This window comes from Strix uralensis, chromosome 4 (assembly GCF_047716275.1).
Source record: "Strix uralensis isolate ZFMK-TIS-50842 chromosome 4, bStrUra1, whole genome shotgun sequence".
NCBI lineage: Eukaryota > Metazoa > Chordata > Aves > Strigiformes > Strigidae > Strix > Strix uralensis.
In genome coordinates this window covers 91,025,743-91,047,269 of record NC_133975.1, presented here as the reverse complement: position 1 = coordinate 91,047,269, position 21,527 = coordinate 91,025,743, and the positions used below count along the sequence as shown (strand labels likewise).

At 42.0% G+C, this 21,527-nt stretch overlaps 1 protein-coding gene across 1 annotated transcript; it reads right to left on the bottom strand.

Annotated features, from left to right (window-relative positions):
* Positions 1-804: 804 nt before the first annotated feature.
* Positions 805-21,443, bottom strand: CHP1 (calcineurin like EF-hand protein 1). Its single transcript, XM_074867806.1, has 7 exons — positions 21,148-21,443; positions 14,895-14,967; positions 6,814-6,894; positions 5,406-5,533; positions 4,629-4,690; positions 3,442-3,564; positions 805-2,150 (listed from the first exon to the last, which is right to left on the bottom strand). Exons 1-7 carry the CDS (start codon positions 21,212-21,214, stop codon positions 2,097-2,099), a joined length of 588 nt encoding a protein of 195 aa, XP_074723907.1. The 5' UTR covers positions 21,215-21,443; the 3' UTR covers positions 805-2,096.
* Positions 21,444-21,527: the final 84 nt, after the last annotated feature.

Here is a 21,527-nt window from a genome sequence, read left to right as displayed (position 1 = left end):
GCACTCACCTGAGCGCGGCCGGGGCCGCGGGGCCACGGCCGGCCCCGGCCTCTCCGTCTCTTCCTCTCACTCCGCCATCTTCCCCTCCTTACCTCGGCCACCCGGCGGGGGGCTCGCGGCGCCCGGCGACGCCGGGCCCGCCCACTCGGCCGCGAGCCTATTGGGTGCCGCTCCTATGCATCAGCCGTCCAGTGTTGGCAGTGATTGGTCAACAGCGCGCGTCCATCAAGGAGGGCGGCCTCCCGCCTGCGAGGCTTTCTTTTCTGATTGGCCCCGGGGAGGGCACGCGCCTGGGAAGGGATTGGCTCGAGCCGCGCGAGCAGGGCTGGCCTGGGGCGAATCCTCCGGTGACCTCCACGAGCATTTAAAGGAGCCGCTCGCCAAGGGCTGCGGCGGCGCCAACGCCTGTCCCACACCCCCGCGGGCTGAGGGGCCCCGGCCCGGGACGGAAAGGGGCGGAGGGACCCGTTCCGGCAGCCCTGCCGGCACCCGCCTCCAGCTACGGGGCTGGCGGCAGCCCGCCCCGCCCCGCCGCCGTGCAGGCCGTGGGGAGCTGCTCCAGGCCTGTGCGGCTCTCACCGGTGCTCCGGGTCAGCCCCGTGCCTCACCGGCACGGCCCGTTCGGGCGGGGGCTCCCCTCGAGAGCCCCAGGGCGGAGCAGTGCTGCTGCCGCTCCCCCGTCCTCCATTTCACCGCGCAGCAACAGCCGCCCCCCCCCCGGTTCCCCGCCACCCGGTTGCGCGTGCAATCCTGGCAGCAGCAGCCCTGCCGCCTGCCTGGGCCGCGGCTAGCAAGCGATCATGATGGCTCTGAATGACTGCCTTTATTCATTCTGCCAGTTTGTGTGTCATCTGCAAAAAGTTTTTTTTTTTTTAGCAGCGGTAATTTTACACTTCAAGCTGACGGGTGAATGTACTGAATTGCATAGAAATACAGTCTGAAATATTTGGGATAATACATACTTCCTCATATATTCTTATGCTAGAGCTTTCATAAATACAGCTACCACCCTCAACACAAATCTAACAGACCAGGACTTCCGTACTGGAAAATAACTACTGATTATCCAGGCCACTATGATTGAAAAAAAAAAATCAGTACTTTGTTTCATGACACTATTACCAGGGGGCAGTGACAGAACTGTAAGCCCAGATTTTTGGCATGGTTAGTTTTCTTGCATTATGTACACTTGTAAACAAGTTTACACTTTCAGAGGCAAAACCACCCTGATGAGAGGAGGGATGCTAGAGCAAAGCAAGCTGGAGAGGGCACTTCATGGTCCACTGGCTGTCAAGCCTGCAAACTATTCAAAGGAAAGTTTCTGCATCTGTTAGTGGAACAATTTAAGTGATTTAGTGCAGAATTCCTATTCCTTTTGAGGACACCACAGCCTGTCTCCACCACAGACTCTCCTATTGTCCCTGTGAATTCATCCCACAAAGAATAAAATCTATTCACAGTACTTTAAAGTACTCTAGGCTATCATCATGCATTCAGTGCTAGTTGTACAATGAAGCCATAGAAATTGAGAAGTCCTCAAGTAAAAGGCAGATTTGGAAGCAGCAAAGAAACAAATCTGCATGTAAAGAGCCAAATGGGAAAGGGGAAAAAAAAAAAAAGAGGCAGCTGTAATGTGATGTTGCTACTGGAAGCAGAAGTGAATCATTATCACTGCACCTAGTATTTGAGTAGGTGCTTGTCTCCAAAGTGTTTTCAGAGGGCACTTCTGTGGCATGTTCCAGTTTTTCCATCCTCAGATTCAGAGCTCAGAAGAATCAGTTTGTAGATTAAACACCAGTACATAAGGAGAGACATTTTTGCTGAAACAGTAGTGCAGAAGGAGACAAGGGAGAAAGGGTAAAAAAAACTGAAGGAAAAGATTTTAAAAAAAATTAAAAATGCTCCTTTCCAAGTTGCATGGCAGCCATTTCCCTTTGTTCCTGATGCACAGGGAATGTTCACATTGGTAGAACAAATCAGGGAGAGGTTGGAGATGTATATGCACCAGTAGCAATGCTCTGGGGGAAGGTGCTAACGAGAAAATGAAGTTCTATTCATTATATAGTAGGGGTAGAAAGGAATAGGTTCTCCATCCATCAGTGAAGAAATCGAATGCTCATTTTCTGCTCTACATCCACTTTCTCCAAAACCTGCAACAGAATTCAGAAACAGCTACTTAAGTTACTGTACATACTTCTCTCCTACAAGGTTTCTTACTCTACTATAGAGGAAATGGGCAGGAACATGGGATGTCTTCAATTTGGCATGCCAGTCTTTCATCTAGAGACTGCTATTTTTCATTCCAGACTAAGGTCCTTCCAAGGAAAGAAACTTCAGCCATTAAAGCTGGAAGAAGGCGTCAACCAAAACGTTAACTAATGCAGTTTCAGTCTGCCAACAGCCCAGAAAGGCTTGGATTCCCAAAATTAGACTGTGTGGGAATACACAGCCAGGAAACAGAAGGGAGAACAGAGTAGAGGAAGTGGCAGGAGCAGTCACTGAAGAGCTAAAAATCAAGACCACAGCATCACTAACACAGATAATTGTAAAAAACTTCATTCACTGAACTGCTATTAACACCAAGGTATGAAGACATTAGGCTGCTCCAGGCTGTTTCAGGCAGTAGACTTTACTGTTCCAAGATTAGAATAATTTATATTTGAAGAGTCCTCTGGAGGTCTTTTAGTCCAACTCACTCAACTCCTACAGGTTGCTCAGGGCCTTGTCCAGTTAAGTTTTAAATCTCTCCAAGGAAGGAGGTTCTACATCTTCAGCAGCTATGATCACCCTCTTAGTAAAAAGTTTTCCTTACAGCTAACCAGAATTTTCCATGTTGGAACTTGTTTCTGTTGCCTCTTGTCCTGTCTTTGTCCACCTCCAGGATAAGCCTGGTTCCTCTTGTCAATACCATCCCATTAGGTAGTTGAAATTGTTCTACTATAGGACAACTTTTTCCACTGACTATGTAATGGCTCCTTACAGTTACCCATTTCTGACTAACAAAAGATGTAATTCAAAGGACTGCTAGAGCTAGGAACTTGAATACTGGTATTAGTTGTGTCACTAAGATAAAAATCTACAACTGAAAACTGATCAGTACAACGATAGCAGACAAATTGCTGTGTTATAACTGTGCTAGTCAGGCTACTTGTGTAGCAAGTGGTTGCAAAATAAAAAAAGTGAAAATTCTGCAGTATATTCAGTGCTGTAGCTTATGTAAGAGTATGAAGAAAATATGGACTAATTATTAGCACCCTGACAGTTTAAAAAAAAGTCCTGATAAAGAAGGGAAGAAAAAGAACTAGCAGAAGGCTTGCTTTGCCCAAATGCAGGCAAGACTATTTGAAAGACTTCCTCTCTGTTTCCATTTGCATTTAAGTCTGAATGACTTGCCCATTACTGAGCAGTTTCATTTAGTAAGTAAAAGTGTAGTTTACCAACCTTTACAAACTCTGCAAAGGAGATGGCACTATCTCCATCTTGGTCAGCTTCCTGGATTGTCCTGTCAGCAATGCTGCCCAGCTGCTCATCTGAAATGTTGACACCAACCATCATCCGTAATACCTGTAACATACAAAAGTCCCCAGGTTTATTTTTTTTTAAAAAACAAAATAACCATTATTGACACAGGAACAGAAGTATTCTTAGTGCTGTTTTTCTCATGTATACTGTGAAAATAACATCATACAAGAACAACCCTGGAGGATTTCCAAGGAAGTAATTTCTAGACAGACTCCTATCTGTCCTTTGTACACCAAGGCTTTCAGGAAAGACAGCTTCCTTTTGTAGCCACCTCTGACAAAGAATCTTGCTTTTTTATTAGGCAGCAGGAAGAGGCAGAAGTATGAGAAAGCTTTTGGAACTAGGAATGAGTACCTTTTTTTTCCAATGCTTTTGTCTATTTTTTTTCCCCCCCACAAAACATAACATTCAATTGAGTATCTGCTGTTTGAGACAGTTGCCTACAGGAATTTTGTAAGTATGGTCAAATTATAACTGCCATTACTCTCTACAGTTAGCAAAGCATTTTCTATGCAGATACAAGAGGGCAGTTTCAGTCAAAAGGAAACCCTTGTCCTACATCAGGAACCACAAATTGCCATGTCTACTTCCCAGGATTAGTAGCATGTAATTACTCCCAGCTCAAGCCTAGTTTCATATATATGCAAGTGTTGATGAACTTTGATTACCTTTGCTGCAATTTCAAGAAGTTTTATTCTATTGAGAGGATGCGCAGAGTATCAGGCAAACAACCTAATCCACCTCAAGGATTGTCCCTGTGAAGTCCTGACAGAAGCACCTTTGAAAGTCATAGAAAGTAGTTCTTAAGGGGCTTAGTGTATTTGTTGGATATTTAGGTATCACTTCCAACAGGATCTGCTTAGCCTAGCACTATGCCTTAAATTTGAATCTAGCACTCCCCATCTGATAGAACAGCCTGGGCTACCAAATGAGATTAAAGTCTCATACCATATCTAAAGCTTTAAACCAGAGATAAGCAATTAGCCACCAAATTCCTTCAGTTCTTTTGAGAGGACTGTTGTTAACTTCCCTCTTCATGCTAGATGGGTGTGAAGTCACAGAGAAGGTCATGATAGAGTCATTCAGAGAAGCCCTGTGCTACTTACCTGAAGAAGCTCATCCCTGGAAATCTTGTCATCTTTATCTAGATCATATAACCGAAAAGCAACTACAGGGAAGAAAAGAATAAGCAGTTTAACTCAAGTGCCATTATTTTTCTTCATAACAATACATTTATGTAAAAAAAGTATTAATAAATTATTGTCAGAGAATTAGCTTAGAATTTTAATTCACCATGAAATTCATGTTACCACTAATTCATTCAATCCTTTAACTTCAGAGCCAACCATTTTTACATTACCATTCATTCCCTTTGACTATATTCTGGATGAGATACAACAGAAATTTTAGGTGATCTGAAGACTGTTGCCAACTTTGATTAGTGAGCAGGAGCATTCTGCTCATATACTGTAGGCAGACATCCAAATACTCAAGAAAAGTACTCAGCTGAAGGTGAGGAAAACGCACTATATTATATGGAAGACTGGAGAAAGAAGCAGAAAAGCCCATTCATGTATGGGATGTGGCTTCTAAATCTGAAATAACTTTGGATGCAAACTATTTTGAAACCCTTCTGTTACGATACATTTGGAAAAGCAGCTACGTTACCTGAGATTCAATCAACTCCACCAAATTCCAGTACAAGAATGGGTCAATTGTTGACATTCTGAACAGCTAAGTTTGTAAGTTAAAGAAAATCAGCTGTTAGAGGATATCATCTACAGGGAATGACTGCACAGAAGATCCCAAGCCCCTTCACTCCCTTCCCAGAAAAACAAAAAAAGAAAAATAATTGCTTCTATAGGAAGGTTCACATTTCTTACAGTGGAGCTTGTTACTTCGGCTGTTGAGTGGTTCTGGTCCATTCTGGTCTTTGCTCTTTTCATTATCTTCTATGGGTCGGAAGTGGGCTAGTGTCCTCATGAATCCACGGAAATTCACCTGGTCCTCTCTGCATAAGCATTTCAACAGGTCAGTTTTAGTACAGCTTATACAAGTTCTTTCTTTCAGTAATGAAGAGTATGAATGTCTAAAGTATTAACACCATGTAGACTCTCCCAGTCCCACCTCCCCAGGGTTTGGCTGCCTATGCTCAAACCCAGCTCCAATACAGTGCAGCTGCAACCTGGGATCATGCTGTTTTGAAGCATGATGTATAAAAAAAAAAAGCCATGAGAAGTCTTGTGGAGGGCTCTCCTCCCCTTGCCTGCTAGCTTTATTTACACTGAAGTTCTCACCCTTGGCTCTTGCCTGAGCTATTCTGCAGCTGTGCCTGAGTCTGGTAATGTATCTTGCTGATCTGGACCCTGATTCCCTGGACACACCTAAGACTTGCTTCGCCACTGCCAACTTGTCTGGCAGCCACTGGACTGCTGGCTGATGTGACAACAGTCACTGCACCTGCTCTACATTTCCTGTTCAGGTGCTGTGCCCTTTGTCAGTGAGTACATCGCCCCTGCCAGCTCTGCTGTCACCTTTGCCTCCTGCTTGTGAGGCAGCCATTGCCCACTGCTCTCCGACAAATAGCTCTCTTCTCTAGAGTTTCTGTGGGAACCAGCTACATAAGTACTTTCCAGGACTCCTGCTTTCTATTCAGGAAACCCTGCCGGGTATTAGCTGGTATGACTTGATTAGACAATCCAATCCTCACCAATCAGTAATGCCAAATGTGCTCAAGAACAGCACCAGATCCCATAGAACAATCTAGAGAGGTACAGTGAAGAGAGACAGTACTGAAAATTTGATCATCTCTTTGGATTTATGTTAGAAGTGCCATAAACTATATGTTAAATGTCATCAAAAACTAAACAAACAAAAAAAGCTGATCTAATAACAAATGTACGCTTAGAGGCTAAAAGGTGAAAAACAAGACTGAATTGGTTACTTAGCATAAAATAGTATTGCTACGAGTTTGCTTTAAGAACCAAAGTCCATACCTGCCCTTGACTTTCTTTAGAAGTGTTCAGCAGCAGAGCAAAAAGAATGGAAAACTGCGACATGAAGTCTGAGTTTGTCAATGAATAAAGCACACAAAACTCTTGTAAGGTTGTGAAGTATTTGTCATTACAGAGTGAAAACATGCTGAGGAAACAATGTACCCTCACACATTTTGTGGTGTTTGAGGTGTTCAGCTATTAGTAAATTCAAATTCTGTGCTTTAATTGTCAGCATTTCACTCCTATCAAAACTTCATTTTGTGCCTGCTCGCAAATTCAGTCTGTTGGAACTCACCCCTCTGGAAAGAAGGCATTGATAATTCTGTCTCCCAGTGGATTGATGGCAAGCTCTGGAATCCGCTGGAAGTCTTCACGGCTAAATAAAGCAAGAACACAAGTCTGCATAAAGTTGAAGTCAGAGGAGAAAGAGTTGCTTAAAAAGAATTCACAGTAAAACATCCGTTGGGTTCTATTTCTGCTGCAAGACACTTGGTGGTTTTTAAAATGTAGCTCTTTAAATCATGTTTTCCCTATGACTAATGGCACAAAACAAAACAAAAGACAACGCCAAGCCTCTATTACATTACAGACTAGCAGCGTTCATTTATCATGTTAACAGCACTTCTCAGATGCTAACATTGTTTGTGCTAGAAACCTTCCTGTAATGATGCCAACTAGTTTGCAATTTAAGAAAAGGAAAGCTTCTGAAATGGCTTTGAGGGGAAATATGGCTTCAAAATAAAAATTAATTACTTTTTTTTAATAATTATTTTGGTACTGAATCATTTGAGTTGGCATGATTTTTCCAGACTACCCCTTCCCAGATTTTGGGACAACACCATACACCTCCAAACATACCACATTGAGAGAATATTTTTTGTTTAATGCAACAACTTTAAATCTTATTATAAATGCCAAATTTCAGATTATTTAGCTTCAACCAAGCAGCACCCTATTTTAAAGTAGTAAATTTAGACTTTGATGGGGGCCTGTACACCAGATGTAACTTCTCCAGTACATTGCAAATACTCACTGCTCTTGCCAGCCATTCTCCTTTCTGCTCATGATTACACGTACACAGTATAAGCATAGCTATGCTTACATTGTTACAGCTTTTTCTGATCTGGAAGACATCATGAACTGTACCGATATAAACACATTTTAGATCAGTATGACATGAACATAGGGTTCTTTCTATTATTAGAGTTGCACTAATTGTTCTTTTTCTTTTAACCTATTACAATGTCACTAATGGGGAAGTGGGATAATCTTGGTCTGACCAAGGCAGACACACCAAGTGTGCCTTAGTGAACACTTTGGTCAACAGGTGTGGTTTTGGGTTGTTTTTTTTTTCCTCCCCACTACAACAGAGCACAGCAATTCATCAGTTAGTACAAGATGTACTCCATAACCATTTAGGTTTTAAATTGCAGAGATAACAGCAATGGCGTAAGGCTGTAAAAAAAGAAAATCTATTCTGTCTGAATACGTAGCTTGACATTTCTCGCCCAATCTCCAGAAACACTGGCAATCCCCTTCAAGTCAAATGTAGTCCTGCTGATTTTGAAATTTGGATCAAAATCTCAAACTTGGTTACTAAATGTTTGCTACTTTTGAAACCTGTGCTCACTAAATGAATCAGCAACAATTCATGTCATTACACCAGAAAATTGGCAGAGTAAAGTAAACACCAACAGACTTTGAGATTATTTAAGCCTTTTAAATAGATTTAAACTCCTACTGTGATCTTAAAGACACGGGAAAAAAAGGAAATAGCTAACCTTATTACTAGTCTAGCCTGGGAAAGGCACAGAAGCAAGACGTTCTAGTTTAAAATGCATTAGCACTCCTTGCACCCAGTCGCACCACAGCACTGTTAAGAGTCCCAATTATAAATACCTCTGTTACAGCACGGTTAAACTGTTTGACCTTCTAACGGAGCAACCTGACCATATTTTTAAGCTATCCCAGCAAACTTCTGCTCTGACCAGGTCTGAATTATTTTTAATAGGCAAAGTTAACATCTGTATGTTAACTGTAAAAGCTCGTTACCAGGCCTTTCAGGACTGCTGCATTTTAAGCTATAGCTGAAAGGCAAAGTATGCATTAGCAATTTAGACAGGAGACGCAGTGATGTGGAAAGCCTATGTCCTCATAACAAAATTTTAACAGGACTTCTGTGTCAATGCTACCATTTATAAGCTAAAAGCAGCAACTGGCCTCTCTTCCATTTAGAGCAAAATCCTAATGTTTCAGACTTTTTTACTTGCATATCATTTTTTCTTAGTATTAAGTCTCAATTTATACTCAGGATTTCAGCCTCCAGTTGTTCTGCTTTCTAACAGATTAACAATTAACCACAAATAACTCCCCAGGTTTCAAATCTATTTGTCCTGTCATTATCAGAATTGCAATAGACCATTTTTGCTTATTAAGAGCACATTACTGAGTGACTGTTATAATTGAAATAGCTGCAACAGCCATAAAAGTAAATGAATGCATGATGCAAGTTATTCTCCACTTTATAAACCAAGGCTTCCTGCAGTCATTAGGGACCAACTTCACCTGGTTGAGGCTGGAGTTTACAGGAAATCTGATGCTGTCTACTTCTACGTTCATGTGCCGTAGCAACAAGGCTCTTTTAACATATCTTTCCAGGAACCTGGCTTCTGTTAAATCCTTGCTTAAACATAACGTGCAAAGCAACCTTTAACTGCACGTCACCATTATGCAGGCCAACCATTTAATATATATGCCAGTGCACGCACACTTAGACATACTCTGCAGTAAGGAATTTGTAGATTCCAAGACAAGTATTTCTAAGCATGAGTACACCCTCCAAGGCACACAGCAGATCCCTGCCATAAAGGTGGCTCTGCCTTACCCCAAAGGCTGCAAGAAACCTACTAGAGCTGTTTTTTCTTCCTTTATTTCTGGTTGTTCATCCTTCTTTTACTTCTAGATAGTAGCAGAAAGTACCGTTCCCTCAACAGGGGTGAGGGGGGTAGGGATCGAGAGCTGAGAGAAGTAAAACAATGGAGAGAAAACAAACCATATGCGAAACAGAAGTGGTAGATGAAATGAAAAATGTCCAGAGGATATAACAAGAAATAACTTCAAAAGGGGAAATAATTAGAAGTAGTAAGGTGTATCATGCAAGATGGTCAAACAGATTTAACAAGTAACTGAAGAGGTTTCATTGTTCCCTTCCCTTGCTAACATCAGCTTTGTCATTCATCAAACCTTTTGGCAGTCTAATGTATCTCATTAACCCCCAAAAAAGCTCCTCACCTTCCTCCTCTCCATCCTCCCAATTATCTTTCTGTTGAATTAGCAACTCAAAGTGGTTCAAAACACTTCAAGAATCTAACAGCACCATGGCTGACAAAGAGGTGCTGGGAGACCGGAGAAATGACAGGGAAAGAGAATGGATATCCTCCTCTTTCACAGCTGTGTCAGCCACCTCATCTAACTTCATCTTTACACATGCTCTACACAAATTTTAAACATTGCTTAATTATCAGAGGAGTAATTGGCTTATAAACATTAGGCCAAGAAGTATGCTAAAAGTAAAGGTGATCAGATGAGCAAGGTGGGGGAGGGGGGGAAAGCAGTGTGAACAAAGCATGGTCAAGGATGGAAGTATAGACTATAGCAGTACCCGTATCTCGCCTGTCTCATCTGTTTTAGACAAAGCTAGAAATCCTGTGCATTTTCTTAAGCAAAGGTAAAGAAGTCCACATTCAGGGAGCTACGTTTTACATTTTACTTTGAAATCTTGCAATATCAGTTTGAACTAGTAAGAACAAGCCTGACACCTTTCCAGACTGAGATGATACAATTCACTGGTGAAGACCAACAGATGGCCTGGCTAGCTTGTTACCCTTCTCTCAGGACCAGAGGCTTTCTGAAGGTCTCCAGGAGACACCCTCTTGTGAACAGCTTTCATAAGCATAAGATATGCACAAACAGCTCAGCACATCTATTCTCCTCACATATCAGCTTTCAGAACACTTACCTTCCCTTCCTCCTTTCACACTCACCAGACCATACCAACTGCTGTACAGTAAAAAATACTTCTGAGGTGCTTAACCTGTCATTTTCCCCGTGCAGAAGGAACTACTGTAAGTGGGAGGCTCCACGCAAAAGTTACATGCACAAGTAGCAGTTTAGACAAGTATCTCCTTTTTATAGCTCTGTATGTGTCTGTCTAGAGGTACTTATACTAGTAGATAAATTCTGGAGCAGATTTATTCTTGTGTGGTGTACACTTCAGTACCAGCCCAACAAGGAGACTCGCTGAAGCAAGCATATAGTTATCTTGGTCATATGCTTCAATTTCCTCATCTTGGAAATCAGAATGTAAAGAAAACATGCACACTGGCTTCCTGCTGACCTATAGTTAAGATGTAGGCAAAACAAACATGCTTCCAGATTTCACAATGTAGATGTGGCTACAGACATCCAGGGTACCAACCTTTTGTTCTGGCAACTCAACACATCACAATATTGAAATCAAAAGTGACAAAAGAATTTTCAAAGGAACAGTGTTGTCCTGGCTTTTACAACCTAGTTCCACTCAGATGGGGCAAGTCTGAGGGAGCTTACACATTTTGTTTAGGAAAAGTGAAGCTAAGGAAAAATGTAACATTTTTCTACACTTTTAAAGACTTGATAAGAGTTAATAAGTAATCATGGCTGTAGTCATTCAGAGGATAAGAGGAAAGCCAAAACAAGGCATATGAAGTTTTGTCTCCGATACCCTTCTTACACCTCATTTATGTAACGCTATAAAAACAAAGTAGCTTGAAACCGCACATAGGTACACTGGTGTCCTCGTCTGGGCTGGGATAGAGTTAATTTTCTTCCTAGTAGTTGGTACAGTGCTGTGTTTTGGATTTAGTGTGAGAATAACATTATTAGCATACTGATGTTTTAGTTGTTGCTAAGTAGCACTTATCCTAAGTTAAGGATTTCTCAGCTTCCCCTGCTCTGCCAGTGAGCAGGTGCACAAGAAGCTGGAAGGGAGCATGGCCAGGAGAACTGACCTGAACTAGCCAAAGGGCTATTCCATACCACAGAACATCATGCTCAGTGTATAAACTGGGGTGGGGGTTGACCAGGAAGGGCAGATCGCTGCTCAGGCATCAGTCAGCAGGTGCTGAGCAATTGTGTTGTGCATCACTTGTCTTCTCTTGGGTTTTATTTCTCTCTGCCTTTTTAACTATACTCCTTCTCATTACTATCATTATATTTTAGTCATTAAACCATTTTTATCTCAAGCTGTGAGTTTTACTTTTTTTTTTTCCAATTCTCCTCTTCCTCCCACTAGGAGGTAAGAGGAGTGAGTGAGCAGCTGCGTGGTGCTTAGTTGCCAGCTGGGGTTAAACCATGACAACTAAATAGAAGCATCTGGCTAGGAAAGATTTCAGCTTTGGATTATAGTTTCAGAATAAACTACCTGTCTTCTCTAACCACCAGGATTAATCATCATCTACCAGAACTTCTGTAGAAAGTGCTGTTTACCTTGCCCATTTTTAATACATAGATAAGGACAACAACACAGCTTTTCCCCTTCTTCAGAAGGGTGATACACATTTAAAGATTTATTTCATGCCATAAAGAACTGCCTAACACCTCTCCTGATCATAGTCACATGAGTGATTTCTGCCATGTCTGATTTGCAAGTCAAAGGTGTAAGTCATCCTTACAGAAACAATCACTCATAGGAAACAAACAGAAGACATGCCTCCTAAACTGCCTGGCAGTAGTAAGCAAGTGGTAACTTTATCTTGCTTGTCTCAAAGTAGCAAGTTCTCTTTGACCAGTATTTCAGAAACCAACATTTATGACCTTCCGAGCTGTAGTTCTTACTCTCTCCTCATTGTTTTTTTCAGGAAGTAGTTTTCCATTACTTAAACTTAATGGTTTCCACATATCGTGGGTGGCAGGACAGGTTTTAAATTTTGAACACCACTAAGTCTGCCACATTTGGGAGCAGGCTATGCTTAGAGGCCAAGACTGCAAGTTAATGGATCACAGCTTGCACAGTTGCTGAGATTTTCCAAACAAGCTTCACTTCCTTTCCCAAGTACCACGTGATTATCAACAATGAAAGTCAAACTCCTCCTGGTACATAACACTATGAAACTAAGCATTGTGCAACAGACATTCATAGCATATTTAATTACTCCTCTTACGTAAACTGAGTACAATCACTTTGAAGTTTATAAAAACTTTATGGACTCAGGTGAATTTAAAGTTGGAGGGAAGAGTTGAGGAAGAATGCATGCTAGATTCAAATTGTGCTAGACTGGCAGCCATCACCTGTATTCATCAGTGAAGACTAAACCCATGTGCAAAGTTTGAAAAGGCTGTTAGTGTCGTTTTTCAAGTAATATCATTTTGAGCCACAAGTTGTATTAACCTTACCTACAATATCATCAGTTGATCTGTATGTCACAATTGCCAATTAGCCAATACCACAATTTATATGATACATCGGCTTCGGTGACAGAGTGGGCTTAAGAAGTTCCTGCCCATCCCATCCCAATTGTTTCCACACCCACAATCTGTTTTGTCATCCCTTCAGCTATGCAAGTCCAGATATTTACAGTACAGCCACAGTCCAAATCACTGGAGTCAGTCAGCTTAAAAATATCTATACAAACCAAAAGGGGAGGGAGAGTATTTTTAACCAAAAATAATCACTCAGTAGTCCTGTTTACAGTACAACTCCACAACCAGTTACTTAAATGTTAACTGAGAAGTCGGCAATTTGTGGCACCAGAAGGAACTGCGTATTTCCTTCAGGAAAGGAAACAGCAGTAAGCCGGCAGTAGACAGTGTATCTTACAACTTGTCACCTTCATCTTCTTAGCAGTGATTCTGGCTTTACAGTTAGGTTGGTTTATAGGTAGGTCTAGCTTTTATAGCACATCCTAAAAAATCACATTTTGCAGTATCATATACAAAACCCCAGGTGATCACTGAATCTATGTTTACTGGGTTTGACTGGGATGGAGTCATTATGAAAAAAAAATTAACTCCCTCCCAGCCAGACTCCACATACTATGCTACAACAAGGTCCCTTTCCCCTTCCTACTCTCTCCTGCGTTCTCCCCAGCTTCCCTGTGTATTGGTTCTGGCATATGCAGTGAAGGGGAAAAAACCCACCCAAAAACTGATCAGATTCCTTTTCTGTTTTGCTTGGCAAGCTTTCAAAGCTCTAGGTTAGTTTCCAAAGATGAGCCCTGAGTACCAGCATCAACACAGAAAAGCAACAGACCTTCAGTGGCAGTATGGTCTTAGCCCAACTATGACAGTCGCAAAATCGCACCCCTGGTGCAATCATGGACAGCTGCTCTTTGTCATACCCTTCATAATATTAATGTAATCTGTAGGCAACATCAGAAGAGAATAATAAGCAATTTAATAGAATCAGAATTCATAATTAGTTCAGTAAATAAAGCGCAAACCAACACAATATAACCAGAATGGGGAAGGCTAGAGAAGAAAGCAGGCAGAGACATTTTAACAGGCATTCATCCCACTAGAGTTTACCTTTCAGTTGAGAATACTCTTTCCAGCAGACTCAGTCCATTAAAGTGAAAAATGTTTTGCAGAAAGTTTAAACCTCATCTTTATTTCATCATAAGTTGAAAGAAACCATTTCATGTCTGTAGTTTTCAGATTGTAGACAGAAGACAAACACTTTAAAGGCCTTGGAATATCCTACACTACTACTTTAAAGAGTAAAATGTGTATTTGTTTAGTCACAGTGACTCAGTTCCAGCTCTTTCTTTTTATTTCTGAGCATACTAATAGACATGGGTGTACAAAAAGAGGTGAAGAGTTAAGTACAGTAAAGGGCTTGTACATCAAAGTAGTGTTAGAAGACACTGGGTATCAAAAACAATTAAGAGCCCATGGTCCCAAAATTATAAATGATCTTTTTGTTATGAAAGCCAGGATGAAGACAACATAGTGGAACCATTCTTATAATAATTATTAGAAGCAACATATAAAGAAAGGTAAGAAATAACAATCTAAAAACATGGTTTCACATTTCTGAACATTTGTTGTGAGACCTTGAATGTCAAACCTGACCTTCCTTGTATTAAATGCTACAAACCTTCAGCACTACAGTAAAGACAGTCGGTATTTAGAGCACCTCAGTTCAACCATCAGACTTCTCCTGACCTTTCATAAAAGAGAACAAACTTGAATGTCCATGTAGACGGTAGGTATGAAAGAACCTGTTATAATAGCCTTACTGATTCACCACACGAGGAAAACATGCAGGCATCCTGCGACAGCAAGCCACCATTACAGATGTGTGTCAATGCAAGGACAGCTGAACGAGTGGATACCCACCTAAGAGTGCCATTTTCTCCTTTGTCTAAGCTGGTGAAGCGACTGTACAAGCGGGTGATTTGACTGTGGGAGACTGAAGAAAAAAAGAAAGAAGAAACACAAATTAGCATGTCAATGATTTCTCATAGGGACAGACCTCATTACACTGAACTACTCTGTTGTCAGAAACTGTTCAAAAAAAGATTACACAAAACAAGTTAATTTTGAAGAACATAGCAATCAGCAGTTTAGGGGCTTTGTGAGCTATAAATTACATCTTAATATTCAAGAATCCACAAATAAGGCCATTCTTCAAAAACGTGGCTAACTGCCTTCTACGCGTTTATATTTTTGGTCTCTAATATTCTTTGGTCATCTGGTTCAGTGAATGGCAATTAAAAAGAAAACAATAGCTGATTCACAGTTCCACTGTATTTCTCTTATGGTTAGAAATGATCTGGACACAGACAACTCCACTGATGACCTCTACATTGTTCATGACACCGCAGACCTCTGCGGTAGTATCTTTTTTTCCCTTTTGCTTATCTCTACTACTGTTGACTTTTTCCATCTAAAGATGGAAATTGTACTCAGTTTCTCTGCATAAGGAAAGTAATAAGAGAGACTTTACACCTGATCACTTTTCTTCCTTTACAGGACTGCCTGAATCTAAACAGTTTGTTCATTTTGGGGTTCGCTAAAGTAATTCCCAGGTTTCTAGGACACTGAGTTAAAAATCAAAAAGCTTATTTCTAAAGAAGTTCAGGAGGGAGTTGGGACACAAAGCAAGCAGAAAGCTAATGCAGACTTTTTAAACCTGCAATTTGAAACAGAAATTCCAAAGCCAGTATTAAGCTTAGCATCATACTGTCAACATTACCAAGATATTAGACAACCCAGGACACCAGACATCTACATCTTCAGAACAGTCCATGATGGGAGCAGGTTAAACCTATCTAGAATAGCAATTCCTTTTACACTGAAAGAATGCCCTACAGAAGATCTTGGCTTTTCAGAGCCTCTTGAGATGAAGTTAATAAATACATGAAATAAGACTGAATTGAATTTTAACATTTACTCAGTAAAGGTGTGATTTTCTACACTGTTAAACTAGGACTTAGTGTCATTTTCAGATTCAGTTGTTTTAAAAGCCTTCACCAGGACACGTACAATGCTTTTGTTACTTGCTAAAACTTATTTGGGAACAGGTTGCACAGCAGTTGGCTGTTCTGTGACAACAGAGGCAATATTTTTTTTTTCAGGTTTGTTCTTTCTCCATGCTATTTGTTTAGGTTCAACTGCTCCCTCCTTTAGGATGACCTGCCAGCAACTGGCCTTTTTTTTTTCCTTCTCTCCTTGGCAACTTTCATTCTTTGCATAGGGTTGGGCAATTTGCTCAGTTCCACCTAAGACAACTTCTCTACAGTAAGACTGGGCAGCTTGCTCAATTTCAAGTTAAGCAACAAACACAGAGAAAGCAGGCACCAGTGTTCTAAAGACTTAGAATTCCTGCATGTCTGATTTAGTGTTTTAGATATGATAGGCAATAACAACAACCGATGATGAAAAAAGAATAGCCTGGAGTTACATATCCAATAAGAAGCCCTGTACTCCCACTCCTCCTTGGAAAGAAAGTGATGAGAATTCTATTCAGTTACCATTTCCAAACTAATATCAGCAACTCCATTTTTGGAACTCCTCCATAACAGCTAGTATGTGATAAATAGTATGTAGCTATTGACAGGAGAAGAGGTGTTTTTGTTACCGTCATACTAGACAAAAAGCCTATCATAGCTATACGGGAAAGGAGGATGATTCGGGTCCACCACTTTATTCTTTCAAAATTTCCTTCTTGGTTCTCATCCCTCACAGAATCTGCATCACTAGACACTTTTCAGAGCCTTCTCACACAAAAATAAAGATTTTGCTATTGCCTACTGACCATTCAGGAGAACCAGAAACAAGATCTGCAATTTATGACTGCTTCTTAATATCAAACGTTAAGGCTGAAAGCTAGATGAAATATGATTTTCTCTATGCTGCTGCCCACTAAGGTCCTTCTAAAAATTTAAGCCAAGACTTCTAGAATACAAGCTGTAACCTCTATTTTACTTCTATTATTAGAAAGTTTTTTGCAATTAGACACTCAAACTCTTGTCTAAAACATTAGTGTAAGCTCATATACATTTATATACTTAGAAAATACATAAATATCCATCAGAAAATCCATCACCATTTACCACTAAAATATTTTCTCTCCTAAACTACAATATGAGCAATAGTTTACTATTAATCCTTAGGTAGACTGCTTCAAAGCATGGGAACAAAGGGTGTGAACCAAATAGTTTGAATACTGTTACATTCCAATGGCTTTCCAAAAGCTTGCAACAGAATGCAGACAAGCAACACCCTGGACCTCGTCTGTTTCTTGTAGTTGTTACTGAAATACAAAAGCAATTAGGACTACTTGAAGGTTTTTTCAAACTCAAATTTCAAAATGTTTATATGCAAAACAAACAATTTCTGTACAACATTATATAAGATTTAGGACTGTCAACTTGAGGCTTAGCACCTGTTACTGAGAATCTGATGGAGACTTTCTGTCACTAAGTAGAGGTTTTTTTAGTGGATGCATTATTCCCCAGTTCTTGGAAACATTACCTTTGCAGATGTTTCTGAACTTATTATAGTAAGAAGTGTTTTTCACCACAACATAAAAAAATAATATAGACTTTTAATCCAAACTTAGATTTAATTCAAGAGATTAAGTGTCATTGTATGGCTTTTGAAAGACTATGCTTCAAGTCCCCTAAAAGATATCTTTATCTCTTCAGAGAAAGAACATTAACATGTGATTCATCACTCACATTAGTATCATCAGCTATTCAGTTTTGTGCTATATAAAATTGAACAAGTGAAAAGTCATATAATTCCACAGTTGCACTCAACTGAATTGGTTAAATGTTCTGTTCTGTGCTTCCCACTTATCCCAGATGAGCTGAAGGAGTCATGTTTCACAGTAAGGAGGCCAAAACCAGAAACCTTAGGAGCACTTACCAGAACATCAGTTTAAGGTGGACATGTAGTACTGCCAAATTTTTCCACCTCTACAAAGTCCCTTTCTCAAACTCATCAGCATCAAGTTTCTAACAAACCATGGGATACTCTATTCAGTAACACTAACTTCACATTCTCTCCATGAACTTTGTTCCAGATAAACTAGTGTCCTGGGTTTTTTTTCCCCACCTTGTACCTTATATAAATATTTGAACCTATATGAAGTGTATAACAGCGCTAAGAGCTTGGTGGAATTTTCCATCTACCTAGAGAAGTTTAAAGGCAGAGGAAAATCACATTCCTAGACTGTGGATACAGGCTGGGGAGGAGTTTGATAAAGTCAACGAGACATTCAAACAAGCATGAGTCAGAAATTAGCAATGCTTGATTAACAAAGTGGTAAAACTTATAAAACTGAGTAGCAAAAACACAACTGAACTAAACTCAGGCCTCAAAGCTTAAACCCACTGATGACAACCTTAAGCTCCTGTAGTGCTAGGGCCTGAATAATAGGCCCTGAAACAAAGTTGACCTCTAGATGAACCTCACAACCAAACATTACCCATTATTAATATCTGCTAATTCATAAAATCTGTATTACCATTAGCATTTATTAATTAGTATCTGATCATTAACAAAATATGTATGCTCACTAGTGAAAGATGTAGCTTAGACAAAGTGTAATTAGTAGTGAGGATGAAATGCTGTGAGAATGTGTATCCAACTTCCCTTGTTCAGCCTTGTTCAAGGCTGAGAACCCAAGTGTTTGGTCTTGTTAGAAACTCCCTTGGTTCTCCCTCCCTGAGCCCTGGCCAGGTTTTGGGTGGAATCCAACAGGAGGATGAAACCAGATGTTTCCACTCAAAGAAAAGTGCAGGTCATTCTGACTTGCTGATTTTTGATATGTAAGGCTGGACCCTCTTGCCGCAGCTTTGGATGCCTCACCTACGGATGGACACATCGCGTAGGACTTTCCACTCGCAGGGAAAGGCTCTCCAAATCCCCGCTGCAACCGGGGCTCCCCAGCACCTGCGGATCTGGATGTTGGTAACGTATGCAAGCGGTGATGGATCCTTCTTAATCACTATTCTCCCCTTTGTGTAGTAATGATTAGGTGCATTACCTTGCTTGTTCTTATTTTCTATAATTAACTGTATGCAGTAATAATTAAGTGTACTATTCTGTATTTTTCTTATTATTTTTGGTATTACTTGGTTATATCCTTTAAGTATTAACAGTAAAATAAACCTACTCTTTTCACTCTGGTGTCTGAGTTTAATCGGCATCCTCGATAAGCAAAACAGCTCCCCACTTTGAAGACAGAACAAAAGCATTTAGAGGCTAGAGTCGAGTGGTTTTACTGCTTAGACTGCCTATATAGCCATCTTACTGGTATTTAACTATCATGCAAGTAACATTCTAAGAATAAGGCACCACTGACAATAAATATTGTCATGAGGGGAAAAAAGTAAAGCCTTTTAGAGTAACATTCCAGATATAGGGTTTGGTTTTTGAAGCATCTTTATAAATGAGGTGAGGCTACTGTTACTCTATGATCTTTGTGAATAAAAAGAAAAAACCCCAAAACACCAGAAAGTTCTTACTGGATAAGTACACTCTGACATGCCTACTTGTTTATCATAGCCTTCCTGTAGAAGGTTCTCTTGACAGATGGAAAAAGGATCATGGAAACTATGTTAACTCACTCAGCTGTCTATTACTCTAGCCAGTACGGTCTTAATTTTCTTCCACTTCTTTCCTGTAGCCACTCACTTTCCCGACACAAATAAACTATCACCTAAAATTAATATATAACACCATTTATATTGGTAAGAAAACCGAGGAAAGTATTTGCATATGGCAAGAACAGATCAGCAAGCATAAGCAGGAAAAAAAACATGATCTGGGAAGACCTTGTTTACCCGAAGTCGGGGGGGGGGGGGGGGGGGGGGGGGGGGGAACACCAGTGATGTTATGACCTCCCCTCTCCAATTAGTTGAGGACTCCCTCCACTTACTATCATTCAGTATTTGCTAGAATTCCGAGACAGGCAACCATTCTATCAGTCAAATTAACACTGTGATCTACCTGTTCTAAGGTATTTTATATTTATGGAAAACAACTTGATCAAATACTATAGCGTAAAGTAGCTATATATTACAGTCCAGCTTGAATAATGCTCTCCCAATTGCTGGCTAGTACAGGAAATCTAACTTTTTTTAGTTAACCATACACAACTTTTCGCAAGTTCCTTTATGTTTTAAATGCCCCTCAGCATTCATTCTGAACACCCTTAAGGCAACTTTAGCGATAGCCTATGAAACAAATAACATTTGGAAAAAATTCACTATACAAGGAGAGCTTTTTTGGGCTAAAAACAGCTGCTGGAGGGAAACACCAGCACCAGAAACACAGACTGACAAGTCTTTGAAATCCAACTAGTTGTCTCTGTGCGAAGGCAATACTGCAGATACCTAGAGCACCGCTCCTCTCTCTTCCCACCCAGGGGAGGGAGCGGCTTCCACTAAATGCCGTTGTACAGACGATCTTCCCATCCTTAACCCAGAGTAACGGCTCCCACGCGAGGTCTCTCCTGCAACCCTAGCGCGGCCAGGAACCGAGGGCACTCGCAGATCCCAGCTGACTGGGTGACAGATTTCGCTTTCTACTCTGCCAAGCAAGCACGTACCAGCCCCCGCGGCTGCCCCTGTCGCGTCTAAGCCAGCCCAAAGCACACCTCAGCTCCCCAGCAGCTGTATTTACAGCCGGCAGCTGCTGCCGGCCCCAAGCGAGCGGGAGAACGGCAGAGCCCCGGGCCCCATCACCCCGGGGCCGCTCCCGCGCGGCGACCAGCACGGGGCGGAGGGGGACGGACGGGGGGACACGGACACGGGGACGACGACACGAACTAAGAGGCATTTCCCAGGTTTCCGCAGGCCTACAAGGCATGCCCGCCCCCGGTAGCTGGGACAACACGGTCCCAGCCCAGGGCCGGCTGGGACCAGACACTGCCCAGCCGGGAAGGCAGCGGTCGCCCTCATCTCCCGCCGCCGGGCAGGGTCGGCCCTCCGGAGCACGGCTCGGCGCGCAGCCGCGAGGGGACAGACAGCGGCGCGGCTGGCCGAAGCGCCTCGGCGGCTTGAGGGACAGGGCGCTGCCCCGCGCCCAGCCCCCACAGCGCTGCCCAGCCCGCCTCGCCTTAGGGCCCCGCACTCACAGCCCGTCTCCTTCTTGATCTCCTCGATCTCCTCGTCCCGCAGCAGTGTAGATGCCCGCGAACCCATCGCCACTACTGGGCCCAAAGGGACGGGAAGGGCCGCGCTCCGCGCCGGAGAGAGTTACGTAGCCGAACGGCGACGGCGGTACCACAGCCACCCCCAGCACAGGCCCGACTGCAGCCGCCCAACTGTATTGAGGCGGAAGGCAAGCCCGCACCGGCTCTTATCGCCCGGTCCGGCCCGGCCCTGCCCTGGCCGCCCGCCTCACCCCGCCCCTCAGCTGCACGGCTGCCGCCGACCGACACCGACACCGGCGCGCATGCGCACAGCGCGCCAGGCCGAGGCGCGGGCGCCACCCCTGGCGGTGGAGGCTGCTCCC

Excerpts from the sequence above, each read along its gene's own strand:
- CHP1 (XM_074867806.1), bottom strand. The coding sequence starts at position 21,214 with ATGGGTTCGCGGGCATCTACACTGCTGCGGGACGAGGAGATCGAGGAG. Across the intron at positions 14,968-21,147 it reads GATCAAGAAGGAGACGGGCT|TCTCCCACAGTCAAATCACC; the intron begins GTGAGTGCGGGG and ends TTTTTTCTTCAG. Across the intron at positions 2,151-3,441 it reads CCTTTGCAGAGTTTGTAAAG|GTTTTGGAGAAAGTGGATGT; the intron begins GTTGGTAAACTA and ends ATTCTGTTGCAG.